Source organism: Akebia trifoliata, chromosome 8, assembly GCF_017979445.1.
Source record: "Akebia trifoliata isolate Shusen 1 chromosome 8, ASM1797944v1, whole genome shotgun sequence".
In the NCBI taxonomy this organism is placed as follows: domain Eukaryota; kingdom Viridiplantae; phylum Streptophyta; class Magnoliopsida; order Ranunculales; family Lardizabalaceae; genus Akebia; species Akebia trifoliata.
The window spans coordinates 52,266,425-52,283,331 of NC_141382.1; the positions used below are offsets into that span (position 1 = coordinate 52,266,425).

The following is a 16,907-nucleotide window of genomic DNA, read 5'->3' on the forward strand; positions in this document are numbered from 1 at the left end:
TTGACACTTGTAAAACCCATTCATTTTCAATTTTTAAGTTTTTTCGACTAAAATGCATGAAAAGATCAATTAAAAACTTAAGATAAAGACTTGTTTAGATTGAAAATAGTTTCTTCTTCCTTCTTAAATCTTTTCTGATGGAATGAAATCTCTAAAATTCAATTGAGGTATCAAAAATCCATATTTTTTTTTATTATAAAAACGATGAATTGGAATGATTAGGCCATTCAATCACGAGAAATGTGAAAGATGGGCTCTAGACTATACTGTCAAGGAAAGAAAAATTTACTAAATGGAATATTAGGAGACCGTCCAAAATTTGAACATTATTTAGAAAAAAATCCCTCCGGCAGGTCCTTTTAAGTAATTATCCCTATTGAAAACACCAAAGGCCCGTCCCTGTGTCTCCAAGTCGAAAGAGGAAACAATTTGGGGGTATTTCCCGTAGAAAACAGCGAGAACAACAGTAAGCGAAGATGGGGAAGGAGGAGGCAATCCCTGCGCCGCAACCTCTTCTGAACGAGACAATTCCCGACAACGTGGAGGCCTTGCTTGAGGTACCTCTCTCACTCTCTTCTTGCCCCAACCCAACATAGAGATATAGAGAACTTTTTTTTTTTTTTTTTTTTCTGTTCAGAAAATAAATGACTAATTCTATAACAAATTTCTAAGATTATTATCCATTAAATTACAAGTTAATTTTAATTATATGTATATATTGATATTGATTGGTATGGTGTTACAGGCAGCTAGATATGATGACATTGATGATGTGGTAAGCTTAGCTTCTGCGGGTGTCTCACTTGATTCTAAGGATTCTCAAGGCCGAACAGGTAAAAATTTATTAATATCCCTATTCATTCCATTACAACTTGTTTGGTTGCAATATTTGTGGCTTAATTTATTAAAATTAAGCTCTCTTGATAGACTATTCGATTGTTTTCATCAACTTGTAACTCTTTGTTATGTGCGAGTACCATCATCATGTCCATTTATAATCTCATCAACATTTAGGATACAATTTAATTTATGCGCAAAATACTTGATTGGGTCTGGCCTAGGTTCAATTTTTGTAAAACATCCGAATAAGCACAAAGTTTACTAAAATAATTCAATTTTTTTTTAAAAAAAAACCAAGTAGTAAGGAGATGAGGGAACGTTTCACTTTGTTCTTCCTTGTGTTTTTTTTTTTTTTTGGCTGAATTTATGAAAATTAAGCTTTTTGTTGTTCATTATTAGGCCATATATTTGATGTATCAGTAGCATTATGTCCATTTATAAGCTCATCAACATTTAGGATATGACGATGACAATAATCTTTATTAGCTTGCTTATCTTGTGCCTACTATTTTCAGCACTTCATATGGCTGCTGGTAATGGGCATCTCGATATTGTGGAGTATCTTGTCAGAAATGGAGTGGTGAGGATTTCTCTTTGCTTCTATTACTGGGTGCCTCACTGTTGGTATCAATGTTACCCGAATACTACATATTTGCTGAACCTTATCCATATCGACTACTTCAATTTTTAAGCGTGCTTGTCTTTTACACCTTGTATTGGTTCCATATCCTTTTTGTTTTTGGGTAAAAAAGTCTCTGGCTTCCATAGTCTTTTGCAATTTTTATTTTTCCTATGTGAATTATGTTTTACTTCTTTTTGATGAATTATTATATTGGCTGATGTGAGATTTGTGGGAGCTTTGGTTCTTAAAGACAAACTTTGGATGTGCTACATCAAAGAAGACTAAAATTTAGCAATGAAAACAGGCCATGCTATCCCCTGGCCAATGATTTTTCTGGGCCCAGCCTTAAACACAGATACCTCTGTCCAGAATCAACTGTGCCTACTACTAGTCAAGCTTGAACCCAGTAACCGTCCTGCTCTCATGGTCAAGGCACAGATTACTATTTTCAATATTTTACAAGCCCTTTACTAAAATATCTAGCCAACTTTAGTGATATAAACTGTTGTTAATGTAAAAAAAGTAATATATTTCACTTATGAATACCAACATAAAAAATCTTCCCAACTTTGTGCTACTGGAATCCACTTCTCTGTTCTGCTCCACTCAAAAGCCATATGGTCTTCATACTCCAACAAATCTTTTCTACGCAACACAATCCCCCCCCTTTGGAAATTAGTCCTACACTCCTCATTAGTGTTCCATGTGACTCAAATCCACTTTAAACAGGAAATTTACCATACGATATTGCATGATGTCATAATTCCAAGAATTGAATTGAGATGATGTTACATGACACATGTAGAAGACACCTATTCTGAAAGATGGATTTTCTTGGGCTTGTGGCAGCCATAAGAAACACTATGTTTTTTAATAGTTCTATTTAGATAAAGGGGAGAGCTGATAGTAAATTTGCACCAAGTTATGTTTTTATTTATTTTTATCAGTAAAGATAATTTTATTAAGAGAAGAAAAAGCGCGGGGGTCGAGGGGACCAACCCAAAACAAAGAAAAAGAAACAAGAAAAAGAAAAGGTAAACAACAATAACAAAACAAAAGACTCTCACGACAACGAGCAAACCCTATCCCATCGCACAACAAAATATTCAAAGAAGAGCCCCTTAAAAATCTTATAAAGTTAACTCCAATAGAACATGTCCTCCAGAATAGACAGAACTAATCCTTCCATCGTAGTCTCTTTCCCCTAAAAAATGCATTGATTGCGAAGTTTCCAAATCCCCAACAAACCACGAAAGGAACCAATAACCAAAGAATCCGTTTACAAGACGAGAAAGAATCGCCCCACGACAGTCAAGACTCTAAAGCCAACTTAACTGATCTAGGAAAGCAACCCACAATACCAAATAAATATAATAAGTGTGACCAAATGTGGTGAGCCACCTGACAGTGAATGAGTAAGTTGTCCACTGTTTTTGTCTGAGACCTGCACATACAAACACTGATTCGGCGAAATAAAACCTCTTTTAATCAACTGGTCCGGAATAGCGAGTCTCCCTAACGCCACCATCCAAAGAAAAGTCGAGATCTTCAGAGGAACCTTACCACCCCAAACAAATGAGCAAGGTAAAGATGATACAATACTAGGAGCGATACCCTCATAAAAAGACTTCACCGTAAATTTTCCATCCTTATGGTCACTGGATGATAAGAGCAGCATGAAAAAGTTGATGCATTGGATCCTACTGATCCATCTAATGGTCCAATAATCAAGTGTACAAATTGAAGAACGTGACTTCTAGTGCTCTAGATCTATCATGAAGAAATTTAAGCAAATTTTTCTTGGGATAAGATATCTACAAAAGTAAGCACTCTGAGTCTGTTGGTGGAGACGTTATTGGAAGATAACGAGGGTACCTGCAATATCCTTATCGGTATATTTATTAATCATCTGTCTAGAGGTAGTTGCTTACACTGCATTTGGATAGAGCTTCTTGATGACTACTCCTGCGGGGAGCTAGCATGCGTTTGGATAGATTTTTGCTCTTGCGTGGAGAAGTGTATCCACACAAAGCCTTAGCTTCGCCTACTTCTAGTTGTGGTTGAGACCAATAATGATGAAACAGACTTTGGAGTCTCCTGTTAATGATGTTAGCGATGAGATGGCTGAACTTGATGAAATCTTCGAATCTTTGTTTCCTTGTCCTTTTATAAACTTGAACTTAATGCTTCCAAAATTACACTTGTTTCTGTATTTGTTGGGGACGACTGCCATATTGATCCTTCACTGGAGGAGACTACAAACCCAACATATGCAACCTCTAGTGTAAAATTGTTTACCCTCATCTTTAACCTTGAGATTCTATTTCTTCAAACCATAGGAACAAGATAAGATTTTGGCCCATAGCTCGGTTGGTTTAACACATTGCAAAGCAACTCTGAGGTCGTGGGTTCAAGTCCAGCTTACCCATCAAATATATAGAAGGTTGATACGAAGACTTGCATATATTAGTATTACATTTTGTTTGTGTTAGAAAGCTGGTGATTGATGTCCTTTGAGTAAGCTATGTTTAATTTCTGTGCCTGGAACACGATACAATTTTTCTAATACTTTATATACAATTTTCAAGTCCTCCAAATTTTCTCGAATCATTTTAGAGAACTGCGTTTGAGAGTTTAGTCTGTGATGCAGGATCTAAATGCTTCTAATGTGGAGAAAAATACCCCTCTTCATTGGGCTTGCCTCAATGGGCATATAGAGGTGATAGTCCAGCTTCCCTACTTGTGGTTGTCAATTTGATCCATCATGCCAATTTGGTGATAGAAGTTTTCTCTCAGGTGGTTAAGAATTTAATTCTGGCAGGAGCGAATGTAACCATTCTAAATTGGTATGTATTTTCCACCCTGAAAACAAATTCTGAAGCCATTATTAGTATAGTAAAGATGCTCTTTGTTTAATCTTTAATGCTTGTGATGTTGGGTGTTGGTTAGCTATGAGCGGACGCCAATGGATGAAGCAGTGAGCCAAGGGAAGATGGAGGTGATCGATGCAATCAATGCGGCTGTGACACAACTCGAACTTAATGGCGTTAGGGTCTCCTAACACCATAAGGAATCCACATCTTCAGCTGTCTTATGATGTTAGCTTCTGCATTAGGAATGTTGGTGAAATCTATAGGCTAAATATGTGCAATTTTGGCATCTAGTCAATTTGCATTACATGTAGAAAGGGTAATAGTTTTAAATTCTGTATGAGTGTTTAAATAGATGTAATCGTGGAATCAAGATGGGAGTTTGTTTTGAGGCTATGCAATGTTATAAGGTCAAATTTCATAATTAACTATTGAGTTCTGAAAAATCTGTAGAAATTTTAAATTTTAGCAGCTTTCTGATCTTGAAAATCTTTCATGATCCATGTTGATAAAAAGTATATTTTATAGAGAAACGATTGTTATAAATATAACCATTGCAACATTGAACAACAATAGTGTAATAGTAGCAAAACTTTAAAAGGTTGCATGAATATTGGTCACTGAATCCTTCAAAGTGCAATTATATTCTCATTCTTTACATAATAATAAAAAATCTATTTGCCACACTAAGTTTTACTTACAACACACCAATCCTTTTGAAATCGACTAGTAATTTACATATGTATAGGTGTGTGTTATAAGTAAAAGTTGGCATGTTAATAACAGTTTTCTAAAAATATACAAAAGATTTGTTGATAAGAGCATAACCAATTGTAAATATCATTGTGTCATTTCAAAATTTAATTTCTTTTAATTCGATCAAATAAGGAAAAAAGTGTTCTTTATTATTTATTTATTCTCCATTTCAATATTACAACTATACAATAAGCATAAATTTTGAGAAGGGACTTCTAATGTGAAAGTGAAAATAAATGAAGATATTACAACCATACAAGCATAAAGTAAATTTTGCCTTTAAGAAAGGACTTGTCATGTGAAAGTGAGAGTGAGTGAAAACAATGAAGATTTAAGTGGGCCACAGATCAAATTGAAAGAAATTAAAATAGATTGACGTTACATCTGAGTCTCCGAAATTTTGAGTGTCAGTCACCATTATTCACTAATATCTGAGATTCTCCATCATTACAAATATCCAAAATTTTGAGTATGAGATTCTCCATATTCACTTGTCTTCAAGAATAGACAGACCACTCGTTGACTGTGTTGTTTCTTGGGTACTTCAAAATTTTTATTAAGACGAGGAGGGGGGTGGAGGGATTTTGTTATAAAAAGTTGATTAAATATTAGCCAAAGGAATTCATAAATTACTAATTAGAAGAATAAATAAAAGATAGGAATTTGCAAATCTGTTGTCTTCTGAACTAACAGTTGGTTCAATCAAGGAATTCATCAACTATGGAAATGCACAACATCACAGCACAGCACTGGTGGAAAATGGAGAAAAGAAAATTGACATTTGAGTAATAATTATTCATTGGATCTCAAAGCATTTGACCGTTTTAACTTCACTCAGGGAAATGAAAACAAAATACAAACCACTTTCTTCTGCAGAAAAAAGGGGGGACCAAACCCAAACAAGCCCAAAAAAAAAAAACAAAAAACAAAAAACAAAAAACAAATGCGTTTTGCAATCATAAACAATGAAAATTATTCCATAAAACACAGCATACTTCGGTCACAACTCCCAATCTACTCATCAACAGCCAGAGGAACTGAAAGTGCCTGAAATAAGATGATTTCACACAAAAGAAATAATCAGCTGAAATAAAGTTAAAAATAACAAACCATTTGAGAGAAAATAACACCCCGTATTGGAGACTCCCAACACTACTTTATTTTTAAAATCAAAGTTTTGAGCATTGGGGATGAGCAAAGGAGCTTACCAACTTACGATACTTGAGGGCATAAAACATCTCGAGATAGCGCTTGGTCTCACGACGTTCAAGGTTGGATACGTGCTTCCAAAAGCCATAAACCCCAGACAGTGTCATCAACCTCTCAGAGTAGATCTGCCATGTGTACCTGTGAAATAGGAGAGGAACAAATGAAAATCTTCAGCAAAACACAGTTCATATCTATCACAATGAAACTTCCCATAAAGATTAACTCGCTTACTTCTCATAGATGCGCTTCAGGCCTTCTTGCGAGATTTTGTCCCAGTGTCCTGGGTCTTCCTTACACTTATCAAAGAAGCTGACAATGAGCTCAGTGGCCTTATCACCTTGATAGGGATCAATATGGAAGCCAGATTTTCCGTGCACTATTATCTCTGCTGGACCCCCATGAAGAGTCGCAAATGTGGGCAACCCACAGGTCATGGATTCAACAACAGTGAGCCCGAATGCCTCATAAAAGGCAGGCTGTACAAAGACACCTTTCGTGTCTGCTATGTAGCGGTAGAGTTCACCATTTCGCACCCGGTTCATCTGGGAAGAAATCCATCGGAATTGACCATTCAAGTTGTAGGTCTCGATGAGATCATACATTTTCTTCATCTCCGCTTTTTCTTCCAAGTCTTTTGATTCCTTCCTCCGGTCACCAGCCACCACCACAAGGTTAACCAACTCCCTCAATCGAGTGTTCTTTCCGTACCACTCAACCAATCCAGTTATGTTCTTCACATGGTCCAATCTTGCCATTGAGAATATTATTGGCTTGGTATGGTCGTTCAATATACCGCTGGAACACCCAAAATCAATAATCATTCACTAATTACGACAATAGGGGAAAGTGAGGCAAAGATCATGCAAAAGAAAGAGAAGCTCACATGTGTTCTGCATTCTGAGTGGGATCATAAAGAAGCTCCTCAATTTCTGGGTGCAGGGCTGTAAGTCGTTTGTCCTTCTCTGTATAAGGGAAGTAAACACTCATATCAGCTCCTGGTGAGACAATGTTGAATTTGGGATCAAAGACATCAATTCCATGAACGACTCGATAGAGTCCTGGGAGAGTGAAAGCAGTGTGACTCTCATACTGTCCAACAGTGTCCTTGCTGAAAAGGAAAATAATTAAAAAAATTAGGTCACATAAGTAGAATAAAACATAACTAAACAGGACAAGCCACTAGAATGAGAAAAAAAAAACTGATGATAATACCTTCCAGCAATCTCTTGGAAGGTACTAGTGATAATAAAATCTGCATGGTTCATGGCAAATAGGTCAGCTGTGAACTGGCATGAAAAGTGGTACTTTTCTTCGAATGTTTTCCAGTATATATCAGAATCTGGATACTTTGTTTTCTCAAGGGCATGAGCAATGGTGCACTGCATAGAAAAGCAAACAAAAAGAAAAGAAATATTCAGTTTCTGACAATGCAATGAGAACAAACTTAAAGACCATAAATTTTCCACCACCAACCTGCGTGACTCCTAATTTGTGTGCTAGCAAAGAAGCAACAAGATTTCCATCACTATAGTTGCCAATTATCAGATCGGGCTTTCCTTCCAACTCTCCAGCAATTTCATTTGCGACATCCTGATAACAGTTGAAACAGAGGCCAATGTGAAAACTCTTGGGTTAGAGTAGTATTAACTGAGGCTTTTATAAATTAGAATGGTAATAGAATTAAGAACCCTCGGTTAATAGAGATGATTAGTTTGAAACATATGTTACCTCTGTGAATGTCTCCAAGTATGGCCATACTTCAAACCGTGAGATCCATTTACGAACAACTCCCTTCTCATTTCTGAAGGGTACTCGGAGAATGCTCGTATGCTCCGTTCCATAGACTTTCTCAAGACGTTGATTGCAGGTAGTCCCCACCGCATCAGGTAGCAGACGTGTCACCTGGGTTTGACAGCATTATTAGGCATTAAATTCTGGCACAAAGAAAGGAAACCAGAAAATTGCAACCGAGCATTGCCCATTGGATCTATACCTTATTTCTAACTAGAAAGTTTCTCTAGTCATTCACTACATATGAACAAAATTTTCAAGAAAAGTCAAGGAGAGGGGAAAAAACTTACAATGAGAATTCGGGGAATGATATCAAGTCCTTGCTGTTTAATGCGTTGAAGCATCTCGCTCTCCATGGCACGAACTTGATCCAAAATATAAACAACCTGCAAACAGAGTTCCAATAGGCAGAGCATCAAAATCAAAACAGAACTAATGTTGAGTCTCAGAAAATACGATGGTTATTGAATGAGAATTTACCTGGCCACCGGTATCAGGATAGCCCAGAACATCGGCTTGTGCAAAGTATCCATGTGGAGAAAGAATCACAACATTGAAAACCATTGGGATTCTCCCAAGGAATTTCTCTAATGTATATGGATCGGGTGCCTCAAGAAGATCCAAGAGCAAATGAATCATCTCCAATACACGCTCAGCGGTATCACCCCACCCTTTCTCCAAACCAATCTCTTGGAACCTATGATCAAACTCTGAATATGGAGTATCTGGAGGAAGTGTAGACAGATATTCCCCTGACTTCCTCAAAACTGATTGGAATACATTGACGTTTTGGATTCTGTCATTCAGCATCATTGCCTATGCAAGGACCACACATTATCATGTTGGAGTTACATAAATATGCTCCAAGAAATACCACACCAAATTCATAATTTCTACAAATTTATATTACACTTTTCCGATATGAATTTTGTGAAATTTGCTAAGACACAGAAAAATACAGACACAATTTACTTATAGAAGCCAAAATTAAAAGAAAAATATAAAGAAATAAAGACAAGGAGTGCACTAATGTGTGGTAGAGCTTTTACCTTCCCTTTGTAGTGATGCACTCGAAGAAAATCAAGCAGAGGGTGCATGCTATCTCTATCGTGAAACATTTTTGCAGAAAGATGCCGGTTGAGGAACTCCACACCATTGCCGATAGACTTCGAAAGTGTAGGACGGGGAAATGACGCATTGAAGGGCTCAAAGTCCAACTCAAGCACAAAGTTATCATTAGAGCTGCATTGGAGAAAGCAACAATGTGGCAAATTTAAGTTCTGAGAAAACAAGCATATGGAAAAAAAAAGAAAGAAATCATAAAACACAAATTTAATAATCTTCCATCAGGCTTTAAGTTACCTTCCATTCACAAGTTCTTCCTTGAACTTCAAATATTCAGAAGCGGTCAGCTCTTCCACAGCCAGAGCATTCGTATTCACACGGATATAATCCCACACTCCAGGCCTCGGACGAAAAGCGAGAGCAACCCATGGAGGTAAGACTATAGCTTCCTACACAACAAAGAACAAAGAACAAATTAATTAAGGCGTGATTCAAGAATCTTATCTAAAGTTGCATCTGTTATTGAACTTGCCTGTGCAATTCTTAAAACGTCTCCAAATACCCCTTCTGTAAGTTTCTTCTTGTCATGTTTGGGTAGTGCTTCAATTTCATCTAAGATATGATGGGGTTGCAAAATTCCCTTTCCACGACTTTCAATCCTACATATTAAACCAAGATCCATGATAAGCAAACATTGATAATTCAATATAGGTCACTCCTCACCAGTACTAATTGAATTTTGAACATATGTTCATATGGTAATTTCTAATGGCAATTTAACTTGAGCAGATGAAATAGATTCACAATTAGTGCCTTTATTATGTCTATCAATGGTAAAAATTGAATTCTAGAAAAACAAAAAAGGGTGGAATTGGAAAGAACACAAACCTTGACAGGAGAGACAACAATTCGTTCCGGAAAGAAGAAAGAGTTTCATCAAAGCGCTCACGAAGGCTATGAGAATGAGTCAGCGTGGCCATGGCTTTCCTCTTAAATTCTTAAGACTCTGAATCTCAGTCTGCAACACAGATACAAAAGTAAAGAACAGATTATGAAAACCCTTAATTCATAGACCCTATTTATAAAGGAAAACAGGATTGATTAGAAAGTCAAATGTGACTAACAGACATCTAGAAGCGTAAAAATTCTAAACCTAACACCGCAGTATTACACGCAAGCAAAATGATTAAAAGTCTCACAAAACTTAATAGATAATATTAAAAATTCTTTAACACAAAACCCAACAGATCTAAGTGAGTGAATCCTAGTGTTCAGAGGCTCAGGAATCTCTCCGTAGACCGCGAAAAACAAAGAAATTCTAAGGAACGCGGGACCTCGTTTTGGAAATTTATGGAGGACGAGCTGGAAAGAACGAACCAAGAAGATAATTACAACAACGGTAAACGAAAGAGAAATATACAGAGAATATTCTTTGGGTCTGTTTAAGACTTTGCGTCTCCATTTTTGGATCAAAAAATAAATTATTTTTGCCCAAAAAGACATAAAACTATCAAAAAGAAATATCCAGACCGAATCTTTAATCTCCTGTTTCCATAAACATTTCAAATTCACTCAAAGTGGGAGATTTTCGACAGAGAAGACACGATCGCAGAGAGAAAAAAGAGAGAAGGAGATTCCACCAAAAACATCAAATTTCCTAGCTAAAAAGCCGTGTCACAGTGAAAGATGCAATCGCAGAGAAAATCTAAACGATCCTCAACCAAATTTGCACGAAAACAACCACATTTCAGAGAAGAACACTTTTGTCGATCAATCATTCGCAATAAATAGAAAAAAGAAGAGAGATTTCGACATGAAACAGTTGACAAAGATTTACCTTCGAAGTCGAACGAAGAAAAATCAGAGACGAAAACAAACGAACGAAAGAGAAAAAAACGTTGAAACGGAAAAAACAATAATCGAATTCGAACAGAGAGAACGAATAGAACGCATTCGAGATGAAGAATGAATGATCCTCTGACCCCTTTATATACCAGTGGAAGTCCTTTAGTTGCTCTTCTTAGATTGGAGAGTGGGGACTCTGTTTGTGTGAAAAAGCTCTCACAGCTTCCTGTTGTTGCAGTGTTTCTCTCACAAAACCGCTTTTCACCATTACTGGTTTTGCTGTTGTAGAACCGCTGCGCCATTATTATTATTATTTTAACCTTTAAGGGTTTTTTTATTCTTTCTTTTTTTTCTTGGATTTTGGGTTTTGATGCAACTTCCTCTTTGCACGGCTCGCTTAGTGCGGTGACAAAAGTCGTGTTTTGGCGCGGAAATCGTGTTGCAGTACTAATCCTGTACATCGAGGAGTTAAATAAATATCCTGCCATATGTCAAAATATTTAGATTAATTATCCTTAATATTTTCCTAACATTTGATGCAATGATGCATCAAACATATACTGTTTTATTGACTCTGGCCTTTGGATTTGATCATCTTTTCATATGAACTAACTAATGATCTTTTGACCCCCCCCCCCTCCCCTCCCCCTCCTCTGACACTCGCCCTCCTATACCCCCATCACAACACCACATATCATTTGTTTTGAAATACACATAATCATAAATCATTTTCTTATGTATCCTAAGACAAATAATCTATGATTATGTGATTGGGGTGGGAGGGAGTAGGAGGCATCATATTATCACGGCTCTATTGAATTTTTACTAGTTTAATGAATTGGTAATGAGGTTTTTAATTTGACAACTTTTTCTCAAGAACAAAGAGGGTAGATCAAGAAAAAAATCACCATAGCTTTCAAAAGGGAAGGGAAACAAAGTGACTCTAAATCAAAATACACAAATAAATATTTTTCTATATTTTCTATATATCTAAGATTGTTCGATTATATCTAGACAAGCTAATTTGGTATTTAGAAAATTCAATATGATGGATATTGCTTTTCTGAGTTTGTGAAAGAGAGTTTGTGAGAGGGAGAGATTAAGACTAAGTTTAAAGTGGGACATATAGTATGACTTAAATAACTTCAATTTTAAAATGAATTTCAATGATTAGGATATTGCTAGTCTTGGTGTTATTGTTTTATATCGTTTGTGTTCTCTTGACGACGAGAATTGTTAATTATGAACTAGTATAGGGGAAGGAAATTCTAAGTCTGAGTCATTCAATGTATCCATAGATCATCACCCATCTCTTCCTTCTTATAATCGATGATCTAGGGGTCAAAAAGGGGTTTCACGTTTTTCATAAAGTCTACGGCCTTCAATTAGATTTTAATCATAGATCATATTATCGATAAGGGTATCACCACTATGAATTTTCACTCTTTTGTAAAGTGAGTGGTGAATCTTCTAACTATTTCCTAATCCATTATTCTTTTGCTTTTATTATGTAGTCCTGCAATTTTTTATTCTTTTATAAACTATTTATGCTTCCTTTTACCGTTTCATCTATTTTTCAATACCGATGAATCATAGGCCTTGGCCCTAGAAAAATGATTCTATGGAAATTGACCCTCCTTTGCCATTTTTGTTGGCATCGTGATGAAACGAAATAGCCACCCTTATGAAGGGAAGGAACACTTTCTTCATGAATTTCTTTTTAAATCTTTGAGTTGTTGCACTTTTTTAATTATAAAGCTTATAAAGAGTTTAAGGAGAAGTTTTTCTAAGGGTCTTTTACACGAGTAGGATTTAGCTGATAGACCTTGATATCTTTTTACCCTCATCTTTTTCTTTTAATAAAATTCATTTATATATAGAATAAAAATATTTCAAACACAGTAAGGACTACCAATTGACTCGTTGGTCTTCGGTGAAAAAAGGTTTAGGGCCTTATAATTCTCGACCTGAGCAACTGTTTTGTAAAGAAAAAAAAAATTATAACATAATAAATATACTTTCATTTCTAAATATTTTCAACCTAAGATGAAGATTAGACTTTATTTTGATAAATAATAATAATAATAATATCAAAAGCTTCAAAAAATATTTAAATTTAATTCATGCTTGGTACACTACAAATGATTTGCACTGGAAATATTTTGTAATACAAATGGTTTGCAATGAATTGTTTACTACCGCTTGATAACCATAGGGAAATCTCTTGCAAATCCTTCTTTTTTGTTGTTGTTGTTGTTGTTGTTTGATCTTTGCAATAATAAAATTTCACTGTGATTTTGCAAATGATTTGGAGTACTTTTTATGTCATAAATCATTTGCTAAAATTTCTTAAGAATTTAGATGATTCATACAAACTTTTTGCAATTCAAATCATTTGCATTATGTAACCAAGCACGGGTTAAATTGAGTTTAGAAAATTATTTTCATTTGTCGCACACCAAACAGGGTCTTAATGTCTTTATTTATAAAGCTAATCAATTAGGACTAGGCTTAGGCTTAATTGACTTAGACAGATGGGCGTTTAAGCCTGATTTAGGTATAGTCCGCCTCTTTGGGGGCAGGTTAAGGCTCATCCAAGCGTCATTTAAACCAACCCATTGATAGTCGTAGACGTGGTCATCGAAGACTTAGATGGCTGAAATGGTAGACCCAAAAACATAAATGGGTCACCAAACCCCAAAAAAGGAAAAAATATTGCCACATGCCAATAAAGTAGACATATAGTTTTATAACAATCTTACTTCATGAAGTACAAAATCTAGACAAGTTTTCCCTCGGCGATCATTCTCTACGGCTTTCCAAAGAACGCTCATCATGTGAGTGGTGATTCTGTGTTTGGCGAGCTACCAAGTGATATAATATTATACCATATACACGGTGTTTTAATTCGAAAGACCGTAGCAATATATTCTTGCTTACTTTTTAGAGAAATCGAAAACAAGATCTCTCAATTCGAGGGCCCCGCGTACAAACAAGAGATAAGACATCACCAATTTTTACAAAGTCGAGATACAGTACAGTCTCCCTTACGTATACATAAAAAAGGTACCTGCGTGGCATGTTTGGATTGGAGAACACTTTGGGCTGCGTGCACGGTTTGGTTAGGAGTCGTAGGTGATTTAAACTCTATGCAAAGGGTGCCACATAGACACCTTTCTTATAAACGGGGGATACCGTATTAGATCCCGAGTCTCTGTTTTTTCAAGAGATCGAAAGGACATTTTCGTCAAAAGTCGGTGGGTCATATTTGTCTAAAATTAAATTCAGTAGTTTTTGAATGTCAGCGTGGCTGATGACCAACGAAGATGGCTGACTTACAGGAATTAAGAAGCTTATCCAAGGTATTTTGTATTTTATTTTGTATTCGCCACGTGCACTCTGAAAATCTATTGGCTGGGCCTATGGTTTTGTGGGACCACGTGTGCTCATTTTATACGATTTCCATTGGCTACGGTATTGTGGCCAATCTGGTGGTAAGTGGACTTAGCGTTGTTTAATCTAAGTGAGTGGAACCAACAACGACTGAGATGGAAAGATCGAGAATTCAAAGATCACTAGTAAACCTGAATCTCAACTCATCTCGACCATCCATCAACCTCGCATTTCAAAATAATAATAAATAATATATATATAACTTAGAAAACTGTTTTACACTTAGGTGGATACAATTCTCCAATTAGATAGAATTTCTGACTATATGGTAGGAAAAGAAGGTAAACCTAAAACGAATGGTGGGTCTCATCCACTCTTTCCTCACAAGTCAAACTATGTGGATGGTTTATCAATTCCCTAATCCTGCCCAATATGGTTTTTTTTTTTTTTTTTAAATCTTTTCAATAATGGAATGGGTCCATGTCCACATCATCAAATCACATTCCGCAAATTAATGAGTCATGCTTAATAAATTTCCTACGTCAGCAATGGACCTAACGTGCTTGAAAATGAAAATTCTAAGGTTGATGGAGGAGACTTAAGTCGTAACTTTTAGGTCAATCAAAGAAGATTAAGATCAAGGATATATTATTATTTTGAAAAAAAAAAAAAATTGAGTGCATCTCAAATTCACCACCAAATTATCTATTTCAAAGATAATTTATTAAGAGAGTTACCATTGCCACATCAATTTTCCTACATGAAAGTGTTGATTTTTTAATTCAATTTTATAGAATAATTCAAAAACTCACTGATGTGACATATGCAAAAATCATTGATTTTCTCCGTCAGGATACACAATGACACATTTTTATAAGGCTTTTGCAAGCCACATCGTTGAATTAAAAAATCATTATACTTTACAGGAGAATTGATGTGGCATTAGTAAAAATTAGTGTGACAATAGCAACTCCCTTTATTAAAGATTCGGCGTTAAATTTGCAATTGTTATCATTGCCTTCATGTGGGCTCCAAAGAAAAATTAAAAACAATTGCATTAGCATACAAGAGAAATGAAGAGTACCGACAATACAATTGGGTCCATTTGGTTGATCTAACTTTAACACATGGCACACCTAACGCCCTAAAATTGTTGTGTGCAAAGTTAGTAGAGAGAATTTCAAAAAGATTTCCCTTAAATAACAACTTGAATAAAGAAGATTGAAAGATTTTTAATTCAGTTTCGAAAAGAGTAATTTAACTATAAGTATTTGCTTTGTCTTCTTGAAAGTCAACCAAGTTAACTTAAATTTATGAAATCTTGAGGTGTTTGGAACTTTGAATTAACAAACTCCAATACTTATTTTATTTAAAAGAGTTAAATTGATAATTCGTTGAGCATAAATAGAGATGAGATGGTGAATTAAGGAGTCAAAAATATTATAAATAAAATTAAAAGCATATGCATTCGATAAAACTTAGAAATACTTCCATTAAATATTAAATCAAGAAAGGATCAACTAAGATGATGTGGGCGGCACATTCAACGATTAGGGAGAAAAGGAGAAAGGAGAAAAATCCAAAATTATGATTATGAGAATAGTAAAAGATGATATAATCTCTCTTTCAATAATAAAGACATATTGGAATGAAACAACGAGACTGTTACAAGGTTAGTTTTATGTGTATTGTATTTAACGTTTTTTTCCTTTGAAAATAACAAGTAATATAATTTAAAATGTTAAATATGTTCTAATTAAAATTTTCTTATATATTTCATTGTAGAATTGATTTGATTTGATGGACATCCCTGTCTAAATAACATTAAATTATTGGTTCAAATTATATAAAAATCTAAAGCACATCAAACACACATTTGAGATAAGTTGATGAGGCTATTAAAAGCGAGTTTAGTTGTCGTATCTTCAATAGATCTAGCAAATTTTCGATTCTAATATATGAAGACAAGATTAACAATACTATTAAATATAGGTTAGGTTGCGATGTTTGCAATACGATCAATAATTTTATCAATTTAATCTATAATAACAATTTAGTCTTAAAACAAATTCTTCATGCACCTTACGTCATCAAATGTGTTTTTTCTTCTTTATTTTTTTTCCCCTCTTTTTGTATCTTGTGAAGATCTCTATTAGCATGATTTTTAAAAAAAAGTTAATTACTAATCATCTACAAATTATCATCACATCTATAGATATGTGATGTTTAAGGAACTTGATCTCATTTACATAGGTTTGGGAGTCGTTATCATTCAAAGAGTTTAAGGTGTGAATGGACACTATAAAAAAAAAATTAATTATATTTTTCTAGAAATTAATTACTAAAAATTGATATTCACATAGATATAGAGGGAAATGAGATTTGATTGTGAGATATATAAGGTGTTAGATACCTTAACTCTCACCAAATTGCTGGTTATCAAATATTGGTCAAGAGTGAAGTATGAAACTAATATTATGTTTTTTTTAGTTAGAAGAGATTGTAAAGAAGTTAAG

At 35.1% G+C, this 16,907-nt stretch overlaps 2 protein-coding genes across 3 annotated transcripts; one reads left to right on the plus strand and one right to left on the minus strand.

The window, feature by feature from the left end:
* Window positions 1–387: 387 nt before the first annotated feature.
* Window positions 388–4,803, plus strand: LOC147397736 (ankyrin repeat family protein). Its single transcript, XM_086449642.1, has 6 exons — window positions 388–557; window positions 746–833; window positions 1,356–1,420; window positions 4,113–4,181; window positions 4,259–4,308; window positions 4,412–4,803. Exons 1-6 carry the CDS (start codon window positions 477–479, stop codon window positions 4,521–4,523), a joined length of 465 nt encoding a protein of 154 aa, XP_086305768.1. The 5' UTR covers window positions 388–476; the 3' UTR covers window positions 4,524–4,803.
* Window positions 4,804–5,848: 1,045 nt separating this feature from the next.
* SUS4 (sucrose synthase 4) lies at window positions 5,849–11,129 on the minus strand. 2 transcript variants are annotated; one of them, XM_086449639.1, is made up of 14 exons: window positions 10,991–11,129; window positions 10,042–10,171; window positions 9,686–9,812; window positions 9,451–9,602; window positions 9,138–9,330; window positions 8,569–8,904; window positions 8,379–8,474; window positions 8,026–8,199; window positions 7,771–7,887; window positions 7,510–7,676; window positions 7,181–7,405; window positions 6,529–7,092; window positions 6,297–6,435; window positions 5,849–6,135 (listed from the first exon to the last, which is right to left on the minus strand). In XM_086449639.1, exons 2-14 carry the CDS (start codon window positions 10,131–10,133, stop codon window positions 6,103–6,105), a joined length of 2,415 nt encoding a protein of 804 aa, XP_086305765.1. In that variant the 5' UTR covers window positions 10,134–10,171; window positions 10,991–11,129; the 3' UTR covers window positions 5,849–6,102. The 2 variants fall into 2 exon arrangements, with proteins under 2 accessions (XP_086305765.1, XP_086305766.1); XM_086449640.1 differs by having other exon boundaries at window positions 9,451–9,598; window positions 9,682–9,812.
* Between the last annotated feature and the right edge of the window lie 5,778 nt (window positions 11,130–16,907).